The following is a 25082-nucleotide window of genomic DNA, read 5'->3' on the forward strand; positions in this document are numbered from 1 at the left end:
GGATATCCCAAAGTGCTTCACAGGATTTATATCCTGCCGCAATCGGCTGCCACATTTCACCCATAAAATACAATCAATTCACTTTACAGTATATTCTGTGAAGCACTTTGAGACGTCTCAACGACTTCATAAGATGCCATATCAAATGCAAGGATTATTATTATTATATATTATAAAGTAGTAACTGTTGTTCATTGATTGAATGCAACAGCCAATATTATGTGCACACCAATGTCCCACAAACAGCCATGGAGTGAATGACCAATTTTATTTTGGCGGATTGTTGGCCAGGACATCGGGATAAACCCCCGTCTTTTCAAATAATGCCATGAGATCCTTAATGTCCACCTGAACAGGCAGAAGAGATCTCATCTCATCCGAAGGATGGCACCTGAAACAAAGCAGCATATCCCACCACAGCAATGGAGTGTCAGCTAAGACTACATGGACTGCAAGTCCAGACGCTTGAACCCATAATCTTCTGATTGAAAGGCGAGGGTGATATCAACTGAGCCAGTCTGACATGCAAAATTGTAGTTGTTGAGAGCTTTAAACGCATTTATGAATACTGCCTTGCATTCAAATATGATAAAAAACCAATTAGAAAACCGAGTCTTCGATTACCTTTTGCATTTGCCTACAATATACAGTCAATTCACTTTACAGTATATTCTGTGAAGCTCTTTGAGACGTCTTGAAGACGTGCCAAGGCGCTATATCAAATGGAATTATTATTATTATAATTATATTTGATATAGCGCTTTTCACATCGGGAGGACGTCCCAAAGCGCTTCACAGAATATATTGTAAAGTGAATTGACTGTATATTTGTGGGCGAACGCGGCAGCCAATTGCGCACAGCAATGTTCCACAAACAGTCGTAGATTGAAAATGACCAATTTATTATTGTTTTTTCTTTTGGAGGGATTATTATTAGGTGTGTGGAGTAAGGAAACTTGCCCAAGGTTTCGCCCTCTGCCTGGAATTGAACTCAGGTCTCTCGCGAGTGCTCTAACCACTGAGCTACAGGACTCCACAAATACCTCTCTCCAGTTCATTGAAACTTTATGCAACCGGAATGAAAACTGAAAAGAAAAAAAAAAATTGCTCAGTTCTCACGAGGTTGAGAAAACCCAGATCCAGAGAGAACAGCACCTCGGAGGTCTGCACATCGGCAGGTTCTGCGAGAAGCAACGGCTCGAGGCCGACAGAGAGAGACCCTGTCCAGGTTTACCACCGACCCGTGCACTTGCACTGGCACTTGCAGAGTCGGTCGGCACGTAGCGAGTTGGGTGGGAAAATGGACCGCACGGTATGATTGACAGCTGGCGACACGGGGGGGGGGCGGGGCGGGGCGGAGTCAGGTGGTTCGTGACGCGTTTAGAGACGCGTCACTGCGTCACTGCGGCCGACGTACTGGCGTCACTGCCTGGAGACCGCACGGCGTCAGGGACACAGAGACTGAGAGAGAGGTACAATGTTATATACTATACACTGAGACACAGAGAGAGGTACAATATTATATACTATACACTGAGACACAGAGAGAGGTACAATATTATATACTATACACTGAGACACAGAGAGAGGTACAATATTATATACTATACACTGAGAGACAGAGAGAGGTACAATATTATATACTATACACTGAGACACAGAGAGAGGTACAATATTATATACTATACACTGAGACACAGAGAGAGGTACAATATTATATACTATACACAGAGAGAGAGAGAGGTACAATATTGTATACTATACACAGAGACAGAGAGAGGTACAATATTATATACTATACACTGAGACACAGAGAGAGAGGTACAATATTATATACTATACACCGAGACACTGAGAGAGAGAGAGGTACAATATTATATCTATACACTGAGAGACGGAGAGAGGTACAATATTATATACTATACACAGAGACAGAGAGAGTGAGGTACAATAGTGTATACTATACACTGAGACACAGAGAGAGAGGTACAATATTATATACTATACACTGAGAGACAGAGAGAGAGGTACAATATTATATACTATACACAGAGAGAGAGAGAGAGAGAGAGGTACAATATGATATACTATACACTGAGAGAGAGAGAGGTACAATATTATATACTATACACTGACACTGAGAGACAGAAAGAGTTACAATATTATATCTATAGACTGAGAGACGGAGAGAGGTACAATATTATATACTATACACTGAGAGACAGAGAGAGTGAGGTACAATATTGTATACTATACACTGAGACACAGAGAGAGAGGTACAATATTATATACTATACACTGAGTGACAGAGAGAGTTACAATATTATATCTATACACTGAGAGACGGAGAGAGGTACAATATTATATACTATACACTGAGAGACAGAGAGAGAGAGGTACAATATTGTATACTATACACTGAGACACAGAGAGAGGCACAATATTGTATACTATACACTGAGAGACAGAGAGAGAGAGAGAGAGGGGTACAATATTATATACTATACACTGAGAGACAGAGAGAGGTACAATATTATATACTATACACTGAGAGACACAGACAGAGAGAGATACAATATTATATACTATACACTGAGAGAGAGAGAGGTACAATATTATATACTATACACAGAGAGAGATCGAGGCACAATATATACTATACACACAGAGAGGTACAATATTATGATATACAAGACATGATGTAATATACTTTTACACACACTGTTCATTGTTATATAATAATACTTGAATTTGATATAGCGGCTGATCACGTCTTTGAGATGTCTCAATCGGTTTCACAGAGTATGGAGTCCTGTAGCTCAGTGGTTAGAGCACTCGCTTTGCAAGCGAGAGACCTGAGTTCAATTCCAGGCAGAGGGCGAAACCTTGGGCAAGTTTCCTTACTCCACACACAGCCTAATAATAATCCCTCCAAAAAACAAAAACAATAATAAATTGGTCATTTTCAATCTACGACTGTTTGTGGGACATTGCTGTGCGCAATTGGCTGCCGCGTTCGCCCACAAATATACGGTCAATTCACTTTACAGTGTGTTCTGTGAAGCGCTTTGGGACGTCCTCCCGACGTGAAAAGCACTATATCAAATGCAAAGATTATTATTATTATAGTATACTGTAATGTGACTTGACAATTTTTATTAATACGCGTTGTTCTAAAAATGTGGGTGAAACGCGGCAGCACACAGCAGTGTCTAAAGTGTATCCTCAGGATCTTCAATAGTTAAAAATGAGAAAAAAAGGCTGATCCTGATCGATACAGGTGACCTTAACATGTAAATATACAAATGTATTCTCCCAGAGACAAAGTAAGTATATATGCTGGGTATAGAGTAAAGCAGGAGGGTGAACCAGCTGGGTTTGTGTTCCTCGACCGTTTCAAGCACCCTCTGCTGGTCGTGTGTCTGTGTGGTAGCCAGTGACGTTTGCCGACACTCACCACCAAGGCTCAAACGGTAGCAGGGGTTACGCAGCCCTGGTAATGGAGGTTAATCAACACCCGTTGAACAGGCACCGGGCAGGAGAAAGCAAGAACCAGGAGCAGAAAGGCATTGTATAGCAGCAAGAAAGTTCGAAAAATAATTGGAACACAATTTAAATAAGCAAAAGGCATTCATAATTAAATGTGATTTTTTAAAAACGTTTTCAGAGGGTAATCAAATCACAGGTTCTTCAACATTAAACTCCATTATTGTTCAGTTTTTTTTGTAATTGGAAGGAAGATAAACCCGAGAACGTTTTCTGCTTGCCCCACGCAAGTGTTTGAAATTAACTTTTTTAAATCAGTGTTGTCCATCTGTGAATACACACTGTCTGCTTCATATATCCAATTCTAAACAAATATCCTGTTACAGTGACCTGTATTGATCAGGATCAGTCTTTTTTTTCTCATTTTTGACTTTTCTGTTATTAGAAACCATTTACTTATGAAGAGAAATCTCCCCTGGGCCAAACGGTCTGCAGAGAAAAGGCTTTAAATAAGCAACCATCCAATTTAAACTGCATTGATTTGATAGTTCGGTCTGGATGTAATTGTGATATTATCAAGTGAGTATATTTAGAGATTACAATAATATGACCCGAGATAAGGGATTTATAGGGAGTTAATGGTACTGAGCTGATATTGAAACAAATTTGATATCATGACATAATATAAATCACTATTTATTAAAATGAATCTAACTACTATATATCATTTTTTCGGTATTGCAATGCTCTGCCCTTGTATTTGATGTGCTACTCAGATAAATAATGCACCCCAACACTTTTTCAGGAATTTATAGGGGGGATATTTACCACTATTTTATTGTCTTCTGGTTTTAATTTATTTCTGTTAGCCTAACAACAGCTAATTTTATGAAATCAAAAACAGTTGATGAAGGCAATTCGTCGATAATTGTAAAAATGTTGTTTTAGAATAACCCGTAATAATAAAAATTGTGAATATTTAGAAACTATTAAACTAATAAACTATTATTATTTATTATAACTCACAATCATCCAAACCTAATTCTAAATGAGGATGAGTTCTACTGTCCTTTGTTCAGATGACTGAAATTTATTTTATTAAACAGGCACCGTTTCTGTGGTTTTGGAGAGAAGAAATCAAGGTGGTGCTCTGTGCCTTTCAGGACGGTGTCAGGCAGTCCCTGTGTGACACAGGTGTCTGGGTGGTAACTTTGCAGAGGCTGTCGAGCTCATCCCATGGTCCAGAATCTGGGTGGAGCAAAAGGCGAGCAGTTTTGCACAGCTATATTGCAGATTATAAACCTGAATGGTAAATAAAATGTTGGCTTATCTATAGTTATCATTTGAGTTGAATCCTTTTAATACCTTTTAAGGCAAGTATGATGTGTATAATTTTTTTGTAGATATTTAAAGTGGCAGAATGTACTGTTCTTGCGCTCTATGATGGAGAGTTCTCAAATATGAAAGGCTTGATATCAAGGTTTTTATTAAGGGCAGACTAGCTTCTTAAAACATGCTTTAATATTTTGACATGCACAAGTACAATTGTGTAGAAAGATTTGTGTTATTTTACCTGTTGGAGCCTCCATTTTCAAGACAAATTACAAGACTTGTTGTGGGCTGTGACATTTTGATGCTTAACTTTAGGCTCCTAGCACCCCGCTTCCCATTAAAATCAATGCAACATCTCTCAGCCATTGTGAGATGCTCAGAGAAGATTAATGTTTAAAACCATTTATTGTTAATAAACTATTCGATGTGAACTTCAGATTCTCACGCTGACTTGCAGCAATAACAAATAAATTAAAGAAAAAGGAAAAACTGCTTGCCACAAACTCACAGTAGGTTAATCAGCACCTGAATTTTGGGGTCTAATTAAATTGCCGATTTCTTTTAGTAAAGAAATTGGAAGGCTGAGCCTTGGGAACTCTTTTCCAATGCAATGTCAACAATAACTGTCACTCATATAGCACCATGCATGCAAGAAGAACGCCTCAAACGGGAGCTTGAGCTAGGTGGGAGATAGAGCGGTGGGAGTGAGTAGAGGGCTGAAGGCACAATCAAAGAGATGGGTTTTAAGAGTTGAGAGGAAGGAAGCGATGTGGGATTTTGGAAGAGGGTTTTGAAAAATGGGAACAGAGTGGTTGAAACGTCACTCATCAGTAGTGCAATCTATTTTTGGAGCTCTCACAGGTCAACCTGAAATGTATGACCTATTTCCGGTCACTGGAAGGAATGGCTTCTAAACTAATCTTGTTAGAAGTCAATTCATATTATTCTATTATACCATAAGCGTTGTCTGAGGATATTACTCAGTTTAAAGGATCAAAACATTCTTTGGCCAGATGAGGGCAGCATAGCCCAAAATGTCATCAAGCTTTTGTGGTTAAGATCACTTCTTCTCAGTGAAATATTATAAAAGTATTGATACAATAAATAAATTTACACATAAAATTTATCTCTGATAGTTCTCTCTAAAACTAAATGCTCGGCTATATTCACATATTAGATCTTGCTCAAATATGTATTGAACGGTAATATTATTTTCAAGCAAGTAACACATAATAACGGCATAAATAATCATTATATAGGAAAACGTAAACGTAGGAAACCAGGAACAGGTGGAGGTCATTCAGCCCATCAAACCTGTTACACCAGTGTATTAGATCTTGGCAGATTAAATAAACATTGTAATAAATAAACTTGGTTGCTCACTCCATGGCTGTTTATAGGTCATTGTTGTGCACGACTGTCTGCCCCGTTTCACCTACACAATAATAATAATAATAATAATAATAATCCTTGCATTTGATATAGCGCTTTTCACGTCGGGAGGACGTCCCAAAGCGCTTCACAGAACACACAGTAAAGTGAATTGACTATATATTTGTGGGCAAACGCGGCAGCCAATTGCGCACAGCAATGTCCCACAAACAGTCATAGATTGAAAATGACCAATTTATTATTGTTTTGTTTTTTGAAGGGATTATTATTAGGCGTGTGGAGTAAGGAAACTTGCCCAAGGTTTCGCCCTGCCTGGAACTGAACTCAGGTCTCTCACTTGCAAAGCGATATAAACAATACACAGTCAATCCACTTTACAGTATATTCTGAGCACTTTGAGATGTCTCAACAACATGATAAGGCGCTACATCAAATGAAAAGATTTTTATTATATATTATAATTATGATTAATAATAAGAATTCTTGCATTTGATATAGCAACTTCCACATCGGGAGAATGACTCGGGATTTTTTGCAAGTGAATGGGGCAGCCAGTTTGCTCACAGCAATGTCTCACAAACAAACAACTGCAAATTTTATCTCATTTTATCTGGGATGTTGTTGGCCAGGACATCGGGAGAAATTCCCTTTTCTTCTTGAATAGTGCATTAGGTGCAAGTTTGCATCAGCAGAGAAATAAAATACAAATCTAGGTGGGTTATATTTTTATAAATAAGGCATCGTCACATATCCCTTGTTGAATAGGCATTCAGTTTAGTAACCTTTTTAGAAATGATATTACTCTATTTTAAGAGGGTACAAGTGTGAGAAACCAGGATGATATCAGGTGTTTGGAATCTAAGTAAGGTTAAAGAATTTAAGCTTGTTCTCTTTGAAAAATAAGACATTCAAAGGAGTCACCCAATTGAAGTTTTCAAGATAGTGAAAGGAAATGATAAAATTTGACCTGATAAGTGTTCAATATATTGTAGTAAAGCTTTGAAACACTAGGGGGACACAAGTTACAAATTAGCAAATTGGAAGTAAGAAAATCAGGCAGATTTTTTTACACACAAAAATTAATGGTTTTGTGGAGCGCACATTTTTTCTTAGCCTTTCCTTGGCCTAAAATTCATACGTTTTGAAGTTTAATGCAGAAAAGTGTGATGATACATTTTGGCAGGGAAAATAAAGAGATGAAATATACATTAAATGGCAAATGCTTTCAATCTCTATGACCCAGACCTATGGAACTCGCTGCATCAAATCTTCAGTCTTGCCCCCTTTATGCCTGTCTTCAAATCACATTTGAAAACTTTCCTCTTTGACTGTGCCTCAGGCCAGCTTCCATCTCGTTCCAGCTCGGTATTGAAACACAGTGCTATACAGGGCTCCAAAGTGCTATTTGCATGTAGAGTGGTATATAAATTCAAGTTGTTGTTGCTATTGTTGTAAATTTTTAAAAGGAGTGGAAGAGCAGAGAGATTTAGATGTACACAAATAAATAAAAGTGGAAGAATAATTTGATAAAGTTCTTAAAAAGAGGCATAAAATAGAAAAGCAAAAAGCTAAACTTTTATAAGTCATTGGTTAGGCCACAGTTAGATTATTGTGTTCATTTCTGGGCATCCCACTTTACGAAGGGTATCCAGACTGCTGAGAAGAGGGTATAGAGAAAATTCACCAACATGATGCCAGGGTTGGGAAGCTCGAGACACTGGGCTGTTTTCACTAAAACGAAGAAGATTGAGGGAAGATCTGGTAGAATTATTCAGAATTATGAGGGGTTTTGGTAAGAAAAAATAGGGAAAAGCTAATTCCACTCTTCAGGGAACGGGTAAAAAGAAGAAAAAATTTAAGATCATTAGCAAAAACGAAAGGAGAGTTTAGGAGATTTTTGGTTACATAGAGGGTTAGGAGGGAAAGGAATCATCTACCATTAATTGTGATTGAAGCAGAATTGGTTGTTAGTCGATTGGCCGATCGCATTCCGGGGGTAATAATCCCTCGAAAATAAACATTTAGTCACTCAATCCACGACTCTTTGTGGGACGCAACTGTGCGCAATTAGCTGCCGCGTTTCGTCCACAAAATACACAGTCAATCCACCTTCACAATATATATTTTTAAGCGCTTTGAGACATATCAACGAAGTGTTAAAGTGCTGTATCAAATGCATGGATTATTATTATTATTAATCCACAATAGCTTTTAAAATGGAATGAAACAAGCATTTGAAAAGTGAAACATATAAGAGGATATGGGAAAAGGGAGGCGAGTGGAATTAATTAGGTAGCTCTTACAGACCGCAGGCGCAATAAGCCAATTGGCCTCCTGCATGAAAAATGCTACTATTGTGAGGCCTTTAGCCTGAGCAAGAATAGTGCCTTAGTCAGGTGCTCACAGACATCCATAACACTAAATCCTTTACCACCTATGCAAATATCCCTCCCTCAGTTTTCACGGAGTATCTGTTACTGAGAGATGCTACAATTATATAACATTTGTGATGATACTCAGCTATTTGGGCAGGTGAATAATTTGAGGAGGATAAATAGGATTCAGGATGTTGTAAACTTATTTAGCAGATGGTTTTTAAGGGCAGCAGATGGATTTTATGCTGTGTGTATAATGCTGGGAGCAAAGCCGATGTGGGGCCGGAAGCCTGATTTATATTACTTGCTATATATGTGTATATATATTTCCAACACAGAGTTTACACAGTGCCATAAAAGCCACAGATACCTGATTTTCAGTGATCTCTGCATCTATAACATAGCACAATCCAATGTCAGCATTTGGTGTTTGATGCTTAATATTGTAAAATATCAGCTCATACGATCAGCTTTTCTGTAACATTAAACAGCCATCTGTCATTAGTTAAGAGCTCTGTAGGACTAGTACAATTTGCAAGTTTATGTTACGAATCGCACTCTTCCTGACAAAATCTCCTCCAGGTGGTGTGAGAAGCAGGGCCCCAGGGTGTTTTATACTGCCGAAGAGCCCTACTGCACTCTTGGGGACAAATCACTACCAAACGTGTATTATAAATGAAACACCAATGTTGTTAAAATGTAAGGTAATATGCTTTGGAACTAGAAACAGTAAACATGTACAGTCTATAGACCATGGTACTGATTCCATGTTACTGGCCAAAGAGCCTCAGAAAGAAAATCAGTTACAAGATGTGTGGGCCTGATCTCTCCGCATGCACACTTTATCTTCAGCTCCCTTCTCGACTCTACCCCCTCCTCGCTCCCTCCCTTCCCTCCCCTCACCCTGACCATTTCCCCCCTCCTCGCTCCCTCCCTTCCCTCCCCTCACCCTGACCATTTCCCCCCTCCTCGCTCCCTCCCTTCCCTCCCCTCACCCTGACCATTTCTCCACTGCTCGGGTCCCGACCCAACTGTCCAACGCCTTGGGACGTCCTCCCGACGTGAAAGGCGCTCTGTAAATGAAATCTTGTTGTTGTTGTTATCTATTGCTCCAGACCCAAGCTCTCCACCTCGCTCCTCCATTTTACGTTCTCCTAATTTAGTTTATTTTTCTCTTTCTTCCCTGTGCTTTATACGTTTTTTCTCTACTTTCAGTTTTTAAAATTTCATTTTATTTCCTGTATGTTTACATTTTAATATGTGATTTCTCCTGGTCAATATTGCTTTTCTAATCCAAATAATTCAAATTAAGTTGATTCATTGTTTGTGTGGGGAATTTGTTGCCACAGAGTAGCTGCCACATTTTGCCACATGCTTCATCATTCTGTATCATTTGCAAGTTTTCTTGGATCACTTTTTTTGACTAAGTTATTAGATTAGGTTTTGTTTATCTTGTGATTCAGATGAATATTAAGAAACGCTTCTCTATCCCAGTTGCTATTTAATGATAATAATAATTAATCCTTGCTTTCGTTTTAAATGTCGCAAAGCACGTCACAGGATTTACTGTGAGATGAACAGACTGTATTTGTAGGCAAACACAGTAGCCCAATTGCGCACAGCTAAGTCCCACAACCAGTCATGAAAAAAAATGACTGATGTTTTATTTGGGGGATCACTGACCACAGGAGAAAGTCTCTTCTCTTTTCGAGAAATGCCAAGGTGTCTTTAACATCAATCTCAACAGGCAGACGGGATCTCGGTTTTAATGTCTCATCTGGAGGACCGAACCTCCAACAATGCAAAACACCCCACCCCAGCACTGCATTAGCGTGTCAACTTACATTAGGTGAGTTCTTGTCCTATTATGGGGCTTGAACCCACAACCAGAGACTTGTAGCTTTCAACTGAACCAGGCTGACATTTAACTATGACCTACTGAATTATATTTAAAAATGTTCCCAGAATTGTGCATTTTAAAAACAAACTTGTTATTCCATGTCTTTAGGACCAACCAAGGCTGCTTTTGCTGGTGTAAATGGCATCATTATACTAATTTGTCAGTGTGAAGTATTTTGTGAAGCACTCTAAAGATGACTCAGAGCACAGGTACAGCAGATGAATAGTATTGTATTGTCCGAATGCTTACTCTGACAAACAGTGTGGAGTCCTGTAGGTCAGTGGTTAGAGCACTCGACTCGCAAGCAAGGGGTGAAATGTTGGGCAAGTTTCCTTACTCGACACGCCTGTTTACTTAGCAGTAAGTAGGAACCTGGTTGTTAGTCGATTGGTGGATCGCTTTTCCAGGGATAATAACCCCCTTCCCCCCACCCCCCAAAAAAAAAACGATAATAATTTTGTCACTCACCCCACGCCTGTTTGTGGGACACTGCTGCGCGCAATTGGCTGCCACGTTTTGCCCACAAATACACAGTCAATTCACTTTACAATATATTCTGTGAAGCGCTTTGAGACGTCGAGAAGACGTGAAAAGCGCTGTAACAAAAAAAATGCAACTATTATCCTTACTGACAGACTGATTGTGCTCTATAGGAGCCAATGAAATTTTGAATAAAACCATGAATTCTGTGATGTGGTTTGGATACGCAACTGGTATTCAACTTTGCATTTGACCTTGTTTATCAAATGCCAGTATGTTTAGCTATTCCTCATCACAGCAGAGAGCAAGGAGTTTCAGTTATTTTTAACCTGTGGGCATTCAGACAGGCGACAGCGATTAGATTTTGTCTAGTCAATTTGAAATGTATCTTATCAGATGCACTTTATAGAAAAATTAATCTGCAAAAGCAAATGCAATAAAAAATACCAGATGCCAAAATCTGCAGTTTACATTGTTTGTCAGACCAACAGATGGGATATTTTTCAACCACTGATCACGACTCTACAAAGCACATCTGTCTAAGGTGTAAAGAGCTGAGAAGAGCAGCAGTAGCTAGCTATTCAAGGGATATATTTGCATAAGCTCTTCTTTAAGGTTTAATATTGACAGATTTAGATGTGTCAGTGGATTTCAATGGTATTTCAGCTCCTCGGATGGTAGATTAACTGTTTGGTAACTGCGCTGTTATTTTGCAAAACCTTCAGAGGAGCTTGAGATTGAAGCCAACAATTGCAGGATTCCTTTTGCAGGGGAAGGAAAACAAGAATTCTCCTTGATTCAAGGATGGCAGTGCCCGAGTACTGGGATGAGTCTGCCTTTAGTCACCCTCTGCCCTCCCTCATCCCAACCCTCCCCCCACCACGCTTGGGTCCTGATCTATGACTGTTCAGCTGCTTGGGATGCCTCCTGACGTGAAAGGCGCTTTATAAATGTAATTTTGTTGTTGCTGTCTATCATCTCATTGGTGAGGGAACCAAAGGGACTGGAAGACAAAAGGGAAATTATTTAACGGTAGAAACCTTTTCTTCTTTGCATTAGGGTTGTTTTGAACAAAAATATGTCGTCCTTTTCTGGTGGGAAACCAAAATCAATCCAGAAGAAGAAAGCGTCTGTGTCTGCACCAGCTGGATCCACCATTAAACCACACCCAAGGCCGAGTGACCGGCTTAACCCCAAAACTATTAATCCAGTACGTTTTCACAGTTTTCCATTAATTGTTAGGTATAATCTTTGTATATTGGCAATAGAATTTCAAATTGATTAGAGATAGATTGCTTGCTGTCATATTAAAGTTATTTGCATTCCACCCATAGCCAGATGTATGTGGTGCTGAATGATGGGAATTCTGTTCTGATAAGCCCAGGTGTTGATTGTGGATTCCCATAGGTCCGTGTGAAACAGATTTGGTTGCCAACAGGATTTGATATTTACAAGTCCTTTGTGGCTCCTGTTTGCATTCCAGGTTTTTTATATATTTTTAATGGCGTAGCCATAAAGTGAAACAAACCATTCTAACAACCAAAGGGTTTCCATGCCATTAGTGGCCTCCATGAGAGACTGATCGTCAACTGTGACGGGAATATTCAGCCTTTTATCTCTGTAGAAAATGTACTGAGCTCAGAATGAATACAAAATTGAGCCTCCAGTTGCATTAATAAATGGAACTCAGAGCTGCTTAATATGAAAGGACTTATTGCTTAGAATCTATTTTAATATGGTTTCATGATGTACTATAAAATATAATTTCAATGCATTTCAAATTACAAAATGTCTAGTACAAAATGACAGTGTGTATTGTAATTATTGTTAAGAGCACCATTACCCTTGACCAAGATATTGCAAACAATGAATTGAAAAATTTGAAACAGTCCCACGTATTTTTTAATGCTACAAAATCAATATAATACACTTAGTGCACTTAGAGCTGCTTTGCTTTTAATATTTTTGATATTATTTCAACCCTGCTTCATTTTAAAAGGAAACCATTTAAGTGTAATGTCTTGCTGCTAAATTTCAGTACAGCAGTTTTCCTAAATCGTTTACTTATTATTTGTTGTTGTTGTCATTGTTAATAAAGCATACTCAAAATTCTTAGTAACAATTGACCAGGGTTGTCTTGGCTTTTGATGTTTTGACGCAGTTACTGACTTTGGTGATAGCATATTGAGGGCATTTGAGATATAGGCCAATGTATCATTTGACTAGAGTTAAAATTATATTTTTTCAACAAGTTGTAAAGTTATTCACTACCTTGAGCAATTGTGTAATATATTGAGGGAATGCTTCTGGATGTGATAATTTAGATTTGACGTGCTAATTGTTTTTTTATTGCAGTTCAGTAATCCTTTGAGGCAACAATCTACATTTGCTGCAGTGTATGCTAAAGGCGAAGTTCCCTGCAGGTAACTTGAAGAACAAGATTGGGATGGAAACTGCTGGATTTCCTGGTAGCTGCTGTTTTTTTACTCTTAAAAGCTGGCATTTCAGTGCCGTATCACAGCTTAACTCACGAGTTATTTCATTCAGAAAGTTTGAAGAGCACATTAGCTAACTTAGGATAACAAAACACCAACACAAAAATATCCCATTTAATAAGGACCAGGGATTTGTAAATGATCATGTTCTTAAGGTTATAGTCATAGTTTTAAAGGGTAAGAATTTTGATTAGTAGTCTTAAATTCAGTCTTAATTTGGAAGTCAGTTTTCCACAGTAATATTTCATGCTGTATGAAAAATTAACCTCCAAATTTAGACTGATTTTAAGAATTTTCCAAATTTTTTGCACAATCCTAAATTTTTGCTAAGGCTATTAGAGATCTTGGGGCTCAGAAATCCTTAAGTGGTCCTTACTTGTAGTCTGAGAGATTTACTCTGGCATTGATTAACATCTATATTCTCTATATTAGATATATAACCTGCTTTCCCTCCGTGGTTTTGCCCACACAGATTGTTTCATGGATCAGTTAGCCACAGACTTCAATGGGAGCGACCACCAGAGACTATTGCCTTTGATCCTCTTCTTATTAATTTAGCTGAGGTGAGACAATCCTTGAATTCACAACACTTTAACTGGATATTTAATTATATTTGGGAGAGTTTTTTTTAACTTTGCCCACAAAAGTAATTTGAATGAATTAATGTAAAAGAATACAATAATACAGGCAATTCTGGAGTGCAGCGCTACCCAGGACAAGTATTCTTTTAAGTAGCAAAATGTTTGTACCCTTCCTTTAGAATCCAAACCTTACAACTTCAGTCTCAGATTTTGCTGTAAAAATTATATAGGGTAACATTAGCATTGCAAAACATGTCTTTTATTTGAGTTGCTCCTTTTTTTTGTTAAGCCCTCATAACTGATATAACCAACTCTGACCTGGAATTAAAACGTGTTCAAGGTGAAAAGCTGTGAGAATTGCACTGTTGTCACCTGACACCAAAACAATAGTGACTTATCCTCCATATTTATATTCTGGTGGCTAAGAAGCACAGAATGTTCTTGTTCTTTTCAATCAAAAAATATAATGATTTTAATACAATAATTAATGATTGCTCAGCAGCTTTGACCACCATGTAGTTTAGCTGCACACACTAGGAAGGTCCCAGATTCTATAATTTGGCTGTCCTGAGTTAGCTGATAAGAATCAAAGCCAGAATGATGGGACCTATGATTGACACTGGATTCTGGGAGCAGGGGCCTTGCTCCTGATTGCTATTCCGTAACCTTTGCTGGAGGGGCATTTGCATGGACCATAATGACTGTAAAATATATATGTATTCTAATATTTAGAATTAGGTGATGTCTCTGTGGAATATACGTTTTGAAGGCATTTAAGAAAACTATACAAGTGAAGCCTCACAAATACTATTTAATTAATCAATGATCATACCTCTTTGACACACTTCCAACATTTTGTATACTTTTGTAATGGAGTTTGTAATAGACATCTGCTTATAAAGTGTATCAGTATAAGGACCTTGTAAAATACAATACACTTCTGATATGCCTGGGTATCTTGTTTGACCCTGAACTGTCCTTTCTCCCCCACATCCGCGCCATGACTGGAACTGCCTACCACAAACCTCCGCAATATTGCCAGACTCCGTCACTGCCTCACCCCTCAGACTGCTGAAACCCTCACCCATACATTCGTCACCTCAAGGCTTGATTACGGGAACTCCTTCCTCATCGACCTTCCCAACTCTTCCCATCACAAGCTGCAGATCATCCAAAACTCTGCAGCTCGTGTACTCTCACACACCAGGCTCCGCAACCCCACCCTCGCCCGACTCCACTGGCTCCTCATCCCCCAGAGGATCGAGTTCAAGATTCTCGTCCTCACCTTTAAGGCCCTCCTACCTCTCTGACCTGCTGACTCCCTACGAACCTGCCCGCTCCCTTCGTTCATCGGGCTCCAGCCTGCTCCATGTCTCCCGCCTGACCCGCCCTACCATCGGTGACCGGGCTTTCAGCCTCTCTGCCCCCACACTCTGGCACTCCATCACACAGTCCTTTTGCATCGCTTCCTCCCTTGCCTCCTTCAAGGCCGGTCTCAAGACCCTTCTCTTCGACTGTGCCTTCAGCCTCCCTCCCACCTCTCTGCCTTCCCTACACCTCCCCCATGCTCGGGCCCCGACACCTGACTGTTCAGCGGTTGGGATGTCCTCCCGACGTGAAAGTCGCTCTATAAATGTAATTTTGTTGTTGTTGATAACTCAGCCCTGTCTTAACTTGTCACTAGCACTTAAGCCATCATGCTGTCAATATCCAGGCCATATTTATTTATGTATTTATTCAGATGCCTAACTCCCGACTCGTGATACCTGTCACTGAGCCCTTTTCCCTAGGAGTGATGAGTTATCAGGAGTTTACTGTAATGTGCTGATATAACGTTAGCTTTTGTGACAATTTGATGAGTTGTGTTTGAAAGCAAAACTTTGCTGAACTAAGGAGTAAATTATATAGGAAAAAGCAAATCTTTAGTTATATATAATCCTTATGTTTCCCTACATAGGGATTAAGAGAAACTAAGCACCCTTACACATTTGTGTCGAAAGAGGGATTTAAGGAACTGCTACAGGTTGAAAATGCTACTGAAAAAGCTATTCCGTTGGTTCCCAAATTGATTCCAGTGCTAAAAGCTGCTCTGGTAGGTATCCCTTAGAACTTTCACATGAAGTTAATTAATAGCAAATTACAAATTACTCTCTGGATTTTTATATTTTAAGAGGTTTGGCGAAAGGGAAGAGAAAGAGAACTGGATAATTGGATTTGGATAAAAATCTGCCAGTATCTAATAAACCAGTGAAACAGGCTTAATGCACTTTCTTATCATGGCCGAGAAGCATGGAGTTGCATGTGAGAGAGGGTGTTATTGTGCTTGTGTGATGGAGAGACCGCCAACATTCCAGCTCCTGATCACAATTCAGCTATCCCTGGTGCAAAGTGTGCATGTGTGGATGTCCAGAAAAGAAGAGGTTTAAGCTAGATTGTGATGCTCCAACTGTGAATAATGAACACTTGGGGACAGTGACTGTCCCTGTCAAATTGTACACCAATGAGAATTGGCATGTGCAGGAGGAGGAGAGAAAATTGACAAGGAAATACATGTGCATCATTAAATGTGGTGCCTGATCAATTTACTGTTTTTAGCAGGAGAATTACAATTTAAAATAGCAATAATATAGCGCTTTTCACGTCTTCTAGACGTCGCAAAACGCTTCACAGAATATACTGTAAAGTGAATTGACAGTATAATTTGTGGGCGAAACGCGGCAGCAATTGCGTACAGCAGTATCCCACAAACAGTCATGGATTGAGTGATCAAATTTTAGCTTTTTTTGAAGGATTATTATCCCCGGAAAAGCGATCCGCCAATCGACTAACAACCGGGTTCCTACTTACTGCTAGGTAAACAGAGGCGTGTGGAGTAAGGAAACTTACCCAATGTTTCACTCTGCCAGGAATAGAACCCAAGACTCTCTCTTGCGAGGCGAGTGCTCTAACCACTCACCTAAGGACTCCTCATAGTACATTTGAAAGTTTATTTCAGGCAATTAAACATAAAAACATCAATCCGGGTGCAGTTAAATTGGCAAAGCTTGCTGTGTTTGTTCCAGAGGTGGCCCTTTGGAGTGGCATACGGCTTTATTTAAAAGCTGCATTGGGATAGACCACATCAAAACTAAGACTACCTTCACTGCCATTCAGGGATTTAATATATCATCTAAACAAGAAGAAAGTCATGGTAGATCAGATTGATCTGAAGATGAACTTTATTCATAGGAAAAGCACAAGTTATTCCTTTCTCTCTTTCCATTACCTTCTCCCTTCCCCATTCTATCTTTCCTTTCATGTATTTAATTACAGAATGGTGACACCTAGACATCGCAGTACCAGAGTAACTGCAATGCAACTTAATATTTTCTAACCATCAGACATTTTCTGATGGCTGCAGAATGCCAGTGCAGTTCAGCTTGGTGATGTTTCAGCAACTGCTCAGTCTGCTTGCAGCCAAAAAATAATACAGGGCAGTTGTTCACACTCCACAGCCACCATTTAAACTGGTGAAGCTGCCTTCACAAGTACAAAGTGAAACACTTCTTCAAGTGAGTTTCAGCATCTCCACATCGTAATGCGCCAGACATTAGAACAGCCACGCTGTAATGCTATGCACGATATGCACCATAAGATTAGTTTTAGGTGATTGGGTCATTCGGCACATCAATTCCACTCTCATTTTATTAATTCATAGTTCATTTAGCTCTTTTTAATCCTGGGGGCAGTATTTTCCACATTCCTCAATCCTTCAATCCTGATTTGCTTGTTAGCAATCTTGCCCCAAGTCAGAGGTTGTAGGTTTAAGCCATCTCGACTGACATTACAGTGTAACACTGGGGAGAGCCTACATTGTCAGAGGTACCATCCTTCAGATAAGACTGAGGTCCTCTCTTCCTCTTTAAATAGACATTTAGAAAGAATGTACAGCACGGTAACAGGCCATTCGGCCTAAGCAGTCTGTGCCGGTGTTTATACTCCACACAAGTCTTCAACTATTCCTCACTCCCTCTTGTAACCCTTCTGTTCCCTTCTGAAGGTCTCGCTTCCTTTTGAATGCATCTCCACTATCTGATTCCAGGATACTCACTCACACAAAACTCTGTACCCCCATCACACCAGTGCTTGCCAGACTCCACTGGCTCCCAATCACTAAATGGATCAACTTCAAGATCCTCTCAGCCGTTTTCAAATCACTCCACCACCTGCTGCCTCTGCTCGGCTGGCTCCAGCCTCCTTTTTGTCCCTCGTGCCCTCCGTTCCACCATCGGTGGCCGTGCCTTCAGCCACTATACCTGGAAACGCTGGAACTCTCTCCCTCAATCCCTTCGCCTGCCCCCTTCCTCCCCACATTCAAATCCCGCCTAAAGAGCTTCCTTTTTGATTGTGCTCAGGGTCACCTCCCCCTTGGCTTGTTGTCAGACTCTACAACTGATGCACTCTGGGAGTCTACACCGTGTGAAGGGTGCTATATAAATGCAAGTTGTTGTTGATTCAATCACCTCTTCAACAGTGAGTTCTACAATCCCACTATCCTCTGCCTAAATTCTCTTTAAGATCCCTTAGTCGACATCTTATATTTCTGTCCCCTGTATACGGACTCCCCAAACAGCGGAAAAGCCTATTTATGTTGACCTTATCGAACCTATTTATAACTTTAAACATTTTTATTGGGTCTTCCCTTAAATGCCTCTTCTCTAGTTAAAAAACAGCCTAACCTATCCAAAAATATCTTTATTTTTCCTGTGAATTTCTTGCATTTTCCTACATTAAACTTTGCTTGCCATCTGTCTGCCCATTCTGCTAGCCGCTATAGGTCTTCTGGCATTCTTCTGCAGTCTCCTATATGGTTTACCATGCCTCCCAGTTTGATGTCATCGGCAAATTTTGACACCACATCTCTTACACCTGAATCTAAATAACTTACGTACATGGTGAACAATAGCGGTCTTAACACGGATCCCTGTGGAACACCACTTCCTACTGCTTGCCGGCCAGGTCGTATTCGAAAAAAGAAAGAAGTTGCACCTGGTGTCCCGACCAACAATCACCCAGGTAAACTGGTCATTCATTTCATGGCTGTTTGTGAAACATTGCTTTACACAAATTGGCTGCTATGGTTGACTACAAATAGTCATTATTACACTTTATAGAAAACTCTGAAGTGCTTTAAGATGTTCTCAACATGATAGGTCCTGGATCAAATGCAAGGATTATTTTACATTTCACTCATCAGGTCGCTGCCAACATCACGTTCTGTACTCATACACATGTAGAGCACAGGAAATGATATCAATGGCAACCTGATGACCTAGAAATCTGCCATTTTGGTTTCTTGTGTGCTTGCTGGTGTTTGTCTTTCTCATTCATGCACAGAAAATGCAGAAGTGCTGACTGTCAATTGCAGCCTGGTTTAGTGCTGGTTGGGTTGTTATGGAACCTTATTACCACATTAAACAGGACTCTATAGCATTGCGTTTTTTAAAAGAATAATGTAGGGTTTATTATCTGGTATAGACTACTAACATTTATGTAGCATATGCCACTATTTTATTTCACATTGCTGCATCATCAGATCAAACTGAGAGTACAGCTGGTAATGAATGTCAGATTAGCCAGTAGTTGGCTAAATGGTAGTAGGTTTTCAAACCCAGAGGAGAAATGTTTGATTTTGTCACTTTGTTCCTTAAAGGCACATTCGGATGCAGAAGTATTTGAAAGGGGCTTGCAAGCCCTGGTGCAGCTGAGTGGAGTTGTTGGCCCTACACTTAATGACCACCTGAAACATCTGTTGACTAGTGTAAGTATCTGAAATGACAGTTATGAGATGATCTAGCTGTGTGAGGTTTGGGGACTTTCATCATATTTCAGCAAAATTATGCAGATTTCTCCAGTAAAGTAATGAAAATACTTTCAAATGAAGGATCAATTCATGCACTTAAAATTAATTCTGATAAAAATCAAATTCTCCTGTCATCCGTTATCCTGAACACTACTGTGATTTTGTATTGGAGTATGTGAAGGATAAACAACTGAGGAAAAGTACCTATCTCTGATATGATGCTCCACCTCCCTTGTTTTAAATTCCTTTCCCATTGTTTCAAAGTCTTGATTTGGATAACTTAAGAGTTATTTAATTTTGACAAATTGCTTTATTTGTTGCTTAATTGCAGCCCATGACGCAGACTGCCTCTATCAAAATGAACTCTTAAGCAAGGCGATTATGCACTTTGACTTTGGTAGTTCATAAAGTGATTATATGATTTCAGAGCAGATAAATGTAAAAAGGGAAGGAATTGGTGTGATGACTTCTCCAATTTTACGACCGCCTTTTGTGGATTATATAATTCACATTATGTGAATAAGGTCAATCACATAAAAAGAAAGATTTTTTTTGGAAAACATATTTTAAATATCATTTGATAGTTCTTCAAGTTTCCAATTTCCAAGCATAAAACTTGCTTTAGAAACTTGCTTTAGGAAGTTTTCCTACCTTTTTTTTGCACTGCAACTTACACTGCTGTTTTTCAAACCCACTGAGGGCAATTGTAATGCATTCGTTACTGACCCATTTGAGATCAACCAATGCATCACTGACAAGGTACTGAAGTGTGTCTGGATGGCTGATTATCAGTGGTGAGTTTATCCAGAGCATTTTCTTTTATAAGGCAACCTCTTGGTCTTATTAGCTTTCAAAGATCCACATTGCAGAATTGTCCTTAATCGATAAATACTTCTTATTCACTGTGTACAAAATGCACCTGCAGGTTTTGAGTGGAGAACAGAGCCAGCCTGCCTGAGCCAACTCTTCCAGTAGCACTGAGCTTGTGCTACTACATTTTGTCATTTTCTGCAGAGGCTGGGGGTTGAGTTATGTAAAGTTGTCAAGTCATCTGTGCACAGATGTTTAGTGGATGTCATAACAGTTTCTTTCAGTAGGATAGAATAGGATTAGTCTAGGAAAATTCATTTTGTTTAATTATCTTTGTGACTAAATTAATTTTTTTTGTTATGGGCTTTTTATCTCATTTGGGGAATTGTCATTCTGTTCGAAAAGGTTAAATTCCGAAAACCTTTTTTTCTTGACAGTTGTCAAAAAGGCTGATGGACAAAAAGTTTAAGGAGGAGATTACGGTGGCTCTGCAGAGATTAGAACAGCAAGGAGGAAGAGTAAGTTTCCTTCAGAACTATGTCTCCCTTCCTCGTTGTGGTCAACATTTTTTAAAATAATTAATATGAGGCACGTGGAGTTATGGATGTGAAAGGAACTCCCAGGTTTCTTTCAGTCTAGTCATGATGTGAGCATGCATTTTAATAACAATCATTCAACTCATCTTGTTATGCATCTTTGAAATCCTGAGCCACTATTTCACTGTGACTGTTGCAGAAACCTTTCAAACCATATTGGTGTAAATATTCAGAATGCAATTCCTTAAGGAACCATGCACACAAAATCAGCTGTGAATTGATGCTAAGAATCAGACCACATCAGAGAGACATTGCTGGGAATGACTGTCATGCTGAATTGAACTCATCACATTAACCTACACTGAATCTGCTGTTCCGTCATATGCAGGGCAATTTGATAATTTTCTTTCTTCTCTGAGGCAAGATTTTGTTACTTTGGCAATCGTTTAGATAATTCTATATTTTGTATGTCTGCGACATTCTGGATTATTAAAACTAAAGTTGGTTAGCAAGCTAGTTCTGTCTGTTTGGAGAGACTGCTGCTTCTGTTTTTGCAGCTGATTTAATCACAACTGTTCCCACAAACATATCTATAAATTCTAGTATAGATTTTCTTTCTCAGATGTTTGGCAACTTGAAATACCAGATACATTGCTGAAGGATACTGTAATAGTAGGCACAACATAATTCATGTTTACTTTTCTGGCAAAAGCTGTTTTCCTTTTCTAAGCTAGAACTAAATTCAACTTAAAATAAGTTGTACTTTCTAATTTCAATGAGAATATTTTATAACATTCATCACAGATATGAAGAACATTGCATAGCAGAGCACTTTAGCATGCATATACTGCTATTGACTTTTATTTATTTATTTATTTATTGCTATTATTTGTGGGGAAAATGTATATGTTCAGTACTGGTTACACAAGTGAGACATCATGTGGTCTTGAAACAGATATCAGAGAATATCCAAATGGTTTTAGCACTATGTCTTTTATTAGTAGCAGTTATAAATCTGCCTTCAGATCACAATGCAAGTGGGTACACAGAACCAATATAGATTCTATGGAGATTTGAAGAAATACCCATTATTCACTGACAGTTCTGCAATGACAACCATCAATTTATGGGAAAAGCTAGATGGTTGATTCGGGAGCTTGAGTTCATTTTATCTTTTATCTGTCCTTCACTTGGGACAGAACTTCATAAAAAGCGCTTGTTAATCAGTCATATTCAAAGACTTTTTTTTGCACTGAACCAAACGTGATGTTTATTTTAGTATAGTAAGATATGACATATTACAATCATAATTTGTTGGATAATAAGACAGTTTTAATTTTTTCTCCATCCTCTCTCTTTAAGAAGAAAGGGCAAATGCATCCTGCATTTATATTCTTGCAATCAAAAATTTGTATACACAATAAACTATGAAACTGATTTTTTTTTTAGCGTGCATATCCAAAAGTTTATATTCATGCCCGTTACCTGTAATCAATCTTTTAAAACAACGTTCAAACATTTCAAAAGTTGTCGTACTTTCTTTTACTTGAATACATTTGTTTCTGATTTGTAAACTTTTTATAATAAATGCTGCCAGTAACAGCCCCTATCGGTTCTGTAATATATACATCCTGTTACCAGAATTCCCCTGGAACTTATTTTAAATAATTTGGTGAATACTACCACAGGTACGATATGTAGGAATCCAGTAATCCAGTGGAAATGGTTGCATTCTGAACCAATTTTGTGAGTTACAACGTGTAACAAAGAAATAAATAGAAATTACAGTTTGGTTTTGAAAGTATGTAAAATGTTATAATCGTGTAACACTTAGGCACAGAGATTTTCCCAGAGTGTCCACTCACACAATTTTTGCACTTTAAAATCTACTTTCACAAGATTGAAACAAAGTCCCAGTGTGACTGAGCACCACAGGAGATCCAACAATTACTTTCAACAGGCTGTATGTTTTTAAATCTCAGGAGATGTTTCAAACAATTTGCTTTCAAATGTTTTATGGTTGTTTGGTTCATCTAAACTCATTCTATTTTAAGTGAGGAATGGAAGAGACCCTCGTTTTATTTGACACCTTAGTCCCCAGCATCATCCGAATTTTTTAAAATAAATTGCACAGTTCAATTTTCTGCATGTTCACAGAATACAAATTGGAACCTGGTTTTATTTTACCTGATTGCTTAATCTATTGAAATTAGAATTGACAGTTGTGTGGTGACGTGACCTGTTGATGTACATTGAGTTGCACCTTAGTGTTGTGGAATGTGGGCTGTAATCTGGAATGCTCATTTAGTAAATGGCATTTCCTCAGGCCTGAGAGCAAGCGGTCTGTCTGAGGCCATTGAGCGGACAGTCTACTTACACTCACTGTTTCTTAAACAAAAATGATGCTGGGTTCAGAAGTCACTGGGTGAGCGATAAGTAAAATGGGTGGTGCTTTTTCAATTGTTTTTGTATCCATGAATTACAGTTACTACTATTATTACTATTAGTTATTATTATTACTCTGATTTTCCATTTTTAATTTAGGAGTCTCTGACCATCATCAAATCCAAAATTCCAACCTATTGCTCTATCTACAACTGAAAGAGGCAATTTCTTTGTCTGGAGGAAACGATCTGTGTCCAGATGGTTATAGGATCTTGCAAGGCCTCTGTCTCATCATGTGGAGTACTGCTTTTGTTGTCTGTATTTTTGTGTATCAAATCAAATAAATATACTAATAAAACTGGTGTTTTGAAATGTAGCTGACTGAAGTTCAACTGGGCTTGGTAAAAAAAACAAGCCACTTTTCTCTATCCCAGTGTAAATACAAAAAAGGACAATTAAATAAGTTGTATCTATTTGATATTTGCTGGTATATAATGTTTTTTATGCATGGGTTCACATAATATTAGGTTTGCTCTTTCTAAAAATCATACTTCATCCACTACTTTTAATTCACTTACAATGTTTTGTTCCACTGAAGAAGTGGAATTTTTGCACAGAATGCTTTGGCGTGATTCTATGGGCACTGGCAGGCCTTCAGTACATTGCCCAAGTCACCATTCTTCATATGTGAGCCTTGTCAATATGATCTACTTTATACAGATCGCTAAAAATAGCAACCTTAGTCCCTATAAAAATGAATGAAAAGACAACTGAGCAATTCAACAAGATTGAATCCAATCAATGGCAACTGCCTGTTGGGCCAGGGAAAATTGAGTAGTGTCCTCATCTGATAATGTGACATGTGGTTCCAGCAGGAATCACTGGATATTTGTTAGGAGTAAGAATGTTGATCAAAATACAGTAATTTAGCAAAGACAGAGTCAAATCAATACTACAGTGTATTATTACAGATCAATAGTACATTGATCAGCAGAGACTGGGTCACATTATATCATCAAGTAGAAAGTATGTACTCGACAGTACATGTAGCCCTCAACTCTGGATAGAGCAGGATCTGCATTGTTTAAAGTTCTGCTGTTAACACACTATAATCTTTTTAGAAATATTTTGCAGCATGTTATTGATGACCGAACCACCACTTAAAATTCAGAAAAATATAGGTGATGAAAGTGCCTTTAAATGGGAGATGTTATGAATGCAGCAGAACAGGTTGTGCCAGACTTTTTAAAAAAATGCTGCAGCTTTAGTGGGTGATACAACCAACATTTCAATTGTAAAGGATATTCGATCAGAAACCTAATGGAAGAGTAATTAAGATGACAAATGCACATAATATTTAAGGGAGATGTGGAACATTGATGGGTAAGTACTGTAGAAAGCAGAGCAGAGTTATTAAAGTGAATTGAGGTGACTTACTGATGTACTAAAATATATCAGTCCTTATCTT

At 38.6% G+C, this 25082-nt stretch overlaps 1 protein-coding gene across 1 annotated transcript; it reads left to right on the forward strand.

The window, feature by feature from the left end:
- Positions 1 to 1421: 1421 nt before the first annotated feature.
- On the forward strand, positions 1422 to 23972 carry LOC103175816 (parkin coregulated like). The gene is made up of 9 exons (XM_007889035.2): positions 1422 to 1472; positions 4593 to 4795; positions 12025 to 12175; positions 13321 to 13388; positions 13933 to 14023; positions 15999 to 16133; positions 19734 to 19841; positions 21131 to 21211; positions 23774 to 23972. Exons 3-9 carry the CDS (start codon positions 12044 to 12046, stop codon positions 23828 to 23830), a joined length of 672 nt encoding a protein of 223 aa, XP_007887226.1. The 5' UTR covers positions 1422 to 1472; positions 4593 to 4795; positions 12025 to 12043; the 3' UTR covers positions 23831 to 23972.
- Positions 23973 to 25082: the final 1110 nt, after the last annotated feature.

Source organism: Callorhinchus milii, unplaced genomic scaffold (genome assembly GCF_018977255.1).
Source record: "Callorhinchus milii isolate IMCB2004 unplaced genomic scaffold, IMCB_Cmil_1.0 Scaffold1, whole genome shotgun sequence".
NCBI classification, from domain to species: domain Eukaryota; kingdom Metazoa; phylum Chordata; class Chondrichthyes; order Chimaeriformes; family Callorhinchidae; genus Callorhinchus; species Callorhinchus milii.